At 43.8% G+C, this 7,928-nt stretch overlaps 1 protein-coding gene across 1 annotated transcript; it reads left to right on the top strand.

Annotated features, from left to right (window-relative positions):
* Positions 1-22: 22 nt before the first annotated feature.
* RAB19 (RAB19, member RAS oncogene family) lies at positions 23-6,590 on the top strand. The gene is made up of 3 exons (XM_040560929.1): positions 23-302; positions 1,189-1,372; positions 3,655-6,590. Exons 1-3 carry the CDS (start codon positions 105-107, stop codon positions 3,918-3,920), a joined length of 648 nt encoding a protein of 215 aa, XP_040416863.1. The 5' UTR covers positions 23-104; the 3' UTR covers positions 3,921-6,590.
* Positions 6,591-7,928: the final 1,338 nt, after the last annotated feature.

Raw genomic sequence — 7,928 nt, forward strand, 5'->3', positions numbered from 1 at the left:
AGGAAGGGCAGCGCCTACATTTCCCGCCGGCCCCCCGAGCGGCGGGGCGGTACAAAGCGGGCACCGCCCGGCCCGGCAGGTGAGGGGTCCCCGCGGGAGCCGAGATGCCCTTCTCGGCCGGCCCCGGCGCGGACGACGCCTTCGATTACCTGTTCAAGATCATCCTGATCGGGGACTCCAACGTGGGGAAGACGTGCGTGGTGCACCGCTTCAAGACGGGGCAGTTCAACGAGAAGCAGCAGAACACCATCGGCGTCGACTTCACCGTGCGCTCGCTGGATATCGACGGCAAGAGGGTGAAGGTCGGTGGCAGGAGCTCGGGGGGAGCAACGAGGCCGGGAGGGGGCCTGGGGGCAGCACGGTGCCCGCGCCTCGCCTGCCCCATCGGCTTTCGTGCAGGTGCCTTAGGGGAGCGGCAGGAGCACCCTGTGTCCTGGCCTGCCGTGGCGAAGCAAAACACCGTATGTCTTACCGGGGGGTTGCTGAGGGGAAGCTTCCCCTCAGGGTACCTTGGGCGGACAGTCGCTCTAATTGGGGTACGTTCCCGCTCTCACGTTTTCTCTGGGTTATCCCGTTGAGAGGGCTCGTGCTTTACCTGTGGTGAATTCTCTGAAAGCCATCTCTGGTTTGGAGGGAGTGTATTTTCCCTGCTCCAGAGATGTGGGAGCTGGATCGGGGGGACAGTGAGGAGGGAAAACCCTCTGGTTCTTAAAGGTTCCACTTTGGTGTGTTCCTGAACTCAGAGAAAACGAAGACTTTTGTGGAGATGAACACCAGGAGAAGATGTTAGCCAGAACTTATCTCCGTGTGCAGATGAAAGATCAGGTAGCAGACTCCCTCACACTGCCCAGCCCTGCATCAGGGTTTCTTAGCTCTTCTTCCTTTCCTATTAAGAGTCTGTAATGCCGTATATCTTTCGGCACACTTATTGAAAGTGGGCTCTTTGCAAAGCTGTTTTTACTCTCAACAGCTTGCTTTTTGGTCTGTGTGCATCATCTAAATAGACACATAAATGTCTCTTCAGATCTAGAGAGAGCAAAGCCATACTGTGGTTTAGTGGAGTGAGCTGGAACAGGTCTAGCCCCATTGCAGAAAAGGGCCAGGGGTTTCAAAAGCATAGATGCAGGTGGCAAACAGGTAGGAAGCAGCATTCACTTGTCTTTACGATGTCTGTCCTTTCTCTTACAGATCCAAGTGTGGGACACAGCCGGTCAAGAGCGCTTCCGGACAATAACCCAGTCTTACTACAGGAGTGCCCATGGAGCCATCCTTGCCTATGACCTTACTAGGAGGTCCACATTTGAATCTATTCCTCACTGGATTCGTGAAATTGAGAAGTATGGTGCTGCAAACTTGGTCATGATGTTAATTGGTAGGAATCTAATTATAAATACTATATTGCATAGCTTTTTAAATATAATTATGAAATCTCTGTCGCTTTCCCACCACTACTTCATCTGTGAGCTATGAATTAAAGAGGAATACAGTTTTAATTGAAATAAGATTCAAATACATATCAGTTTGATCTAAGCTTAAAAAATTGGGAAAGTCACAGCCTGACCCTGATAGGACCAAGCCTATTGCACAGTGAAACATTTTACTTGTTCCTTTCATGCTGGAATAATGCAACAAACTTGCTGCTAGCTTAGCAGGCGCAACCCAGCTGAAGCTAGAACAGCAGTAAGCCCGATGCTCTGCTCCTAATGTGCAGGAATTCAGCAGCTTGATAATTTAAGAGGAAGCGGAATGCACAGAGCAACACAACTCCTCCTTCTCATCTTTCCTCCCTGCTCTTTTGATAATGCATGCCCATGGCTCTGTAATGGGACTCCAATTGGGTAAGACATTAAACAGGGATATATGGCTTTGGCAGAGCACTAAATAGTCTGCTTGCGTTCCTCTTCCTTGTTTATACTGCTAGCATTCAAGAAACTTTGCCTCTTGAGGTAAGGAATGGATAAAAATTGCTGAATTTGGAGATGGGAGGAAGCAGGATGGTTCTTTCCCTGTGGGTTTCAGATTATTATTGCTCTTCTCCCCCAAGGAAGAAGCTGCAAATGAGAGCTCTGACATGATAAAATGACAGAGCTTTTATTTACTTTCCACTGCTTGTTCCACTGCAGTGTGCCGAGAGCAACACGCAGCCACGGCAGCCCAAACTGGCTTTTGAGGATAGGCAGCATTGAGTCCCATAGCACAGCAGGCATAGGATCTAAGCTTTTGCTTGTGCCCCTAGCAAATTACTTATTTCTGCTGGGTGGTTCTTCCTGTTCTTCCTCTGAAGAAACAAATTCTGACCTGCATGCAACTGCAGTGCTTGGGATGAGTAAGGAGGAGAAAAAAACAGCACTAAATTCTGGTAGGGTTTTTCTAACTCATGACTCCAAAGAACAAGACCTATTAGTGTGTGTGTGTAGGGCTGCTTTTTTTTTTTGCCCCTTAAGAAATGTTTCGAAATGGGTAAAAATAAAGCTTTTGACAAGGATCCAACTTGGTGCTTCCTTCCAATGCTTGTGCTGTTTTACTTACTTTAGCAGGAAGTCTTTGTCCAATTAATTAGATGTAGTCATTTTATATACCTTCCTAGTGTGAAAGGTTAAAAATTCTAACTCTCCCATTCGGAACTGAAAGAGGAAAGGGGTCGGTGTGTGTGTGTCTTTTGTTAAGATGGCACACAACCATGAAGCAAGGTGTTTTTGAGGGCTTGTGCTTTGCTGGTGTTAGTTGTTGCTGTTTGTTTCCCTTTGGAAAAGCTAGAAGCTGCTTAAAGGGGGAGGAGAATTAGCTTATATATGCTTCGAATTCAAGACCTCAATGTGATGAAAGGTTGTCCTGAAACTAGGAATGTAGACTTCAGCCAGGCATTGTGTGTACCAGAACTGATGACAATTCCACAAGTGTTGGAACTACTAAAATACACAAAGGTGTTTTATTTGAGATGTTTTATAATTTGTCAGATTTTGACTAAACTGCTTTGAGTAGAAGTTTCATCTGTATGTGCAGAAACTTCTTAGGTATACCTTGTAAGCATTAGGAATTGACAATAACTGTCTTGTCTCTTGACACTGTCTTGAAATGACCCACTAATGTAAATGGGTCATGTTAAAGTCTTGTTAACAATTGGGCAGGTTCTTCCTTTTTCTCTGCATTAGACTAACAACATTCCACATCTGAGCATCCACTCTGAGATGTGCTGAAGTAGCTTCACAATAAATAGCAGAACACACGCACACGTGGTTTCCACGGAAGGTTGAATGAGGAATAAACCTTTGTGTGACACTGCTTTGGTTTATGGTGTGCAGTCACTATAGTTACAAAGATTACCATGCTTTTTTAAAGGAAAAACTGATTTAAATACTGCTTAATGTTTTTAAACATTAGGGAATAGGAACAAACAGTTGCTTTCAAAGAATCCTCTGGCACCACTATCTAAATAATTAGATGAACACATTCGTTTTGTGGCTTTTAACTCATTTGATAAGCATCAGTTTTGATCCACGTTCTGTGGTTGTCTCTGACATGCTTACATTTTGCTTTTCCAGCAATTCTTAGCCCCAACATAATTCTGTTATTTACCAAAGTTAAATTAATGTACTGTGTTTAATGAAGAAATCTTGAGAGACTAAGCTCAATTATCTATTGCCTTCGTTTAAGGGAACAAATCAGACTCGCTGGATAAGCGCCAAGTCCTGTTTGAAGATGCCTGCACACTGGCAGAGAAGTATGGGCTCCTTGCTGTGTTGGAGACATCAGCAAAAGAAGCTCAAAACATAGAAGAGGTGTTTGTGTTGATGGCTAAGGAGCTGATAGCCCGAAATACCTTGCAGCTTCATGGAGAGAATCCTCCGAACAGCATCTATCTTGACTCCAGGCCAGTGATTGCTAGTCCAACTGCAGAGAAGAGCCAGTGCCTTTGTTGAAGAGATTTCAGGAACGGAGTTGGAAGTTGTCATCTTTCTGAGGCTGTTTGATCTTTAGTTTTATTCAACTGACGAAAGTCTGCTGTATGGCCTCAAGCCATCCCTCTGATATCCCTAACTTGCAGTTTGGTGCGTAAGTATCTTCAGAGATTACTGTTGCTGTTGACAGCACAGGTTGCTTTGAACATGGCAGCTGATGTTTTACCGTAAACTTATGAGCTGAGAAGACTCAGGAAGCTACCAGCCCTTGCCTTAACCAAAGAGAACTATAAAAACGATTGCCTTAATTATGTCTTTTGAAAGATTTTTCTGGCTGTGTAAGAAGATAAATTTGCACCAGAACTCTGCATTGATTTGATCCTTCTAAGATATGCTGTTTGTTGTAGTGCAAGCTCTTTACCCTTTGCCAGTAACTTTAAAATGTCCGAAGTCCTTGGTCAGCACTAACCTACTGATGCCTCGACTTCTGTATAGGGGAGGTCCTGATGTCAGGCATGTAGCCAGCCATCCCCAGGAACTCAATATTCACATTTGTAAGAGTACGTGAATTTCAGATCTGTATTAATTTCTTCACCAGACAAACCCAGAGACATTCCTGAGCTTTCAAAGCAGGCAGAATATATTAGGGTCCCAACCGTCTTCCTGGGGTGAAAATGGTTGTCTTTTACTTTGCTCTCAAATTATAAGAATTGTATTTAGTGGTGACCTGTCTTGCTACACAGAGTTACAAGGAGCACTGAAGCTTTCAAAGCCACAGTAATGACTTAATGCTGGGGTGAAAGGACCATCTTCTTTTCCTAAGCTTGTCTTGCTTTTGATGTACTGATCTTAATCAAAAGCTGGCTGCTGGTTGTGTGGCAGGCCAGTGGCAGTATGCTTGTAGATTTTCAAGGGAGTGTGAAGGAAGGGATTCAGGCTCTTGTAAGTCTCAGTGATGGGTGTGATTGTTTATTAACATTACCTGACCTTAGAGCAGTAAGGGAAGGGTTATGGAGCACACCAGCAAGCTACCCCAGACAAATATATATGCTATTCCTTTAGAGACTTAACTGAACATTGTGGTAGCAGTAGATGATTTTGTATTGTTCCTCCCAAATGCAAACTCTGCTAGTGGGGGGCTCACTTCTTCTATTTAGGGAAAAACATGTAGCAAATCCTTTTGGAAAAACTTGTCTGAGAAGCACAAAAATAAAGTAGAGTGAATCATTGATTTAGTCTTGCACATATTTCTATTATTATTGTTGCTTCCTCTGGCCAGGTTCTTTGCTATTGCATGCAAAGAATGGGTTAATTCAGCTACCTGTAAACTGAGGGAGAAATCTTCAGTGGTAGCCTCTAGGCCTGTTACTATAGCCTGCTGTGAACAAAGCTGCTTCTTCAGGCATCCTCTTTCTGATATGCATTCTTTTTAAATCTTAATTTCATCTCAAAGTGGTACTAGCTTAGTAAGTGCATTCAGTTACATTTAAGCAACACTGAACACCATAACCTCTCAAAGTGGCTGACTAAGTAGCAGTCTACCCTCCACGCCGGTATTTTCTTCACCTCCTGTCACTGGGAACAGTCAAATGTAAGTTTAACGTTCTTGTGTTTAAAATCCATATTCCCTCTTCTGCAATGTAGCAGCTGTTACGTTTTTAGTATCCACACTTAACTGCTAGCAAGCTGTTTTACTTCAGAGATACCTGAGATAGTTGTAGCAACTATTAATATTGCAGAAAATAGGAACTAGATATTCATATTTTCTGTCTTTCATTACTTGAGAATTAAAGGGAAGATCTTAACAACAGACTTAACCTTTGCATGGTTCATTGGATTTATTGCCTTAGAGATTCTTGTATGAAGTTATTTTGCTTACCCTCAGGATGGAGGAGGCTTCTGCAGGCTGATGATCCCTTAGCTGTCCGGCACTACCAGGCTACAGGGCTCTTGCCATTCTCTTCCAGCACACATGGCGCTACTGGCAAAGTCCTTCCCTGGCAGAAAGCTGAGCAACACAGCATTGCACAAACAGGCTTGCGGCTGAGCTGTCGTGCTGTGTTCTGCTCTGTTCCCTTTCCTTTGACAGGTGTAACACTTGTTCAAGAAACTGGCCTTAACTATCTACCCTGACATTCATCTTTGTGCAGCTAAAGCAGGAGTGAGAGCCCTCTTTTGGTTGGTTGATGTCTTCCACAGGCCCATTCAGCAGTTCTGTTGAATTGTTCCTATAGGGTCATTTTTTAAAGCTCTCTTCATATGAGAGAAGAAAGAACTGCAACAGTGGTGAAGCTCTTCAGAGTGTGTATTAGTAGACCATTATTAACGAGGTAACATATGAAGAAAACTTTTAAACTTCAGTGTAGTATGTTGTTCTAGACTGTTAGATAGCAACCAGTAGATTAAAAGGCAGACTAACTTCTGCGATTGTGCCTTTCTCCATCACAGCAGTTGGAAGCATGCAGCTGTCACCAACGCAAGTGGCATGACATTAGCTGCTACAGAACCTTATTTTAATGTCTGCTCCTCCATGGTTATATGCAGACCTGATGTGCTTCTCGAGAGCATCTTTAATGTGTGTATAGAGGTGGCTTATTGTAATGTTGTTTACAATGCTGTTCTGAAAGTTACTACTGTCCCACAATTTTAAGGGTTGTGCATCCAAGTTGAAGATAAAGTTGTTTGCTTTCATCTACTCAAGTATTTGAATCTTAGCTGTCTTAAAATTACTGTTGCCTTAAATGTACTGTTGCACGTTCTTTGCACTGATACCACACCCACACCAGATCTGAGGCAGCACCTACGCACCTAACAGGGCACAAAGAGCTGGAAAGATTCTGAAGCAGAGCAAACTCTCATACCTCCGGAAGCTGACCGACTTAAACGTAACTGCAACCCAATGATGCGGAAGGCACAGAGCCCAGGCTGTGCGGTCAAACTTTTCTTCATATATAAGGGACAGGCTCTTAGTAACAAAAGCTGAGGCTCTTATCTAATCATTGCAGTTAATGTTTAAGTAGAGGGGGAAGAGACTGAAAAAGCAATTGTCGGGCCCATGCCTGGAGCAGAAAAGCTTTATCTTGGACTCTCCTTTCAGGAAGCAGATGTACACCTGAAGCAAAGCCAACACTTCCTCTCAACCAACCAGCCAAATGCTCCAACCACAGCCCTGTTTTGTGAGAGCAGCTCCTCCCCAGCTGTGGCTTATAGAAGAGGGCTGCTAGTATGGGTGGGCAGGGGCTTCTACATCTGCCACTCCCCAGAAAAACAGATTCAGCTCAAGGTGTGTGTGTGGGATGGTGTAGTCAGTGCTTTCTGTACTGACTCCTGAAGCCATTTTTAAACACCTCTCTCAAGTGAGCGTATAAGGACTAGAACTATGACAGATGATGCTGAGATATGCAAGTCCTCGTGGAAGTGCTTTATTCAGGGCAAGAGCCCCTTTTACTTGAAAGTACATCAGCTTTTAATAAGAACTTGCACACTTCAGATTTTTACCGTGTTAGCTCAGGCCAGGTAGGACCTTCTGAAGTTATTTAGTACACTTCAGTGACGTTGTTCCAAAATCAACCTTAATTCAACTGCCTGCACAGGTAATGTCAGTGTAATCATATCAAGCTGTTGCCAAGCAGCTGTGGACACTGACTTGACCACCAGTGATAAACTGCACACCCCTAGATAGCAGCAACAGCAGCAAGTAGGGGCAGAAATTTCACATATTTACAACTCTTCTCCTATTTCATTGCTACAGCTGTGTCCATAAACATCTTTGCCTATTACAGTTATCACTGCCACATCTGGCTCATTTTGCTTATGTGAAGCACTCTCAGTACACCCACTATTCAGGTACACAATTTCAGATCAAACCAGAGGGATGTATTCTTGCACAAGGAGTAAAGCCAAGGCACTTCAAATGACAGCATGCATTTTTTCTCCTGATTTTTTGTTTTGTTGTTTTGAAGTCAGGAGTTGTTGGTGAAAGTTTATGGAGTCTTTATACCTTTTTCATCTTAACACTACTATAAATAA

This window comes from Cygnus olor, chromosome 1, assembly GCF_009769625.2.
Source record: "Cygnus olor isolate bCygOlo1 chromosome 1, bCygOlo1.pri.v2, whole genome shotgun sequence".
NCBI lineage: Eukaryota > Metazoa > Chordata > Aves > Anseriformes > Anatidae > Cygnus > Cygnus olor.

What these genes read in the sequence shown, in the direction of transcription:
- RAB19 (XM_040560929.1), top strand. Translation starts at nt 105, where the DNA reads ATGCCCTTCTCGGCCGGCCCCGGCGCGGACGACGCCTTCGATTACCTG. An exon ending in TCGACGGCAAGAGGGTGAAG is followed by an intron (nt 303 to 1,188) that starts GTCGGTGGCAGG and finishes TTTCTCTTACAG; the next exon opens with ATCCAAGTGTGGGACACAGC. An exon ending in CTTGGTCATGATGTTAATTG is followed by an intron (nt 1,373 to 3,654) that starts GTAGGAATCTAA and finishes CCTTCGTTTAAG; the next exon opens with GGAACAAATCAGACTCGCTG.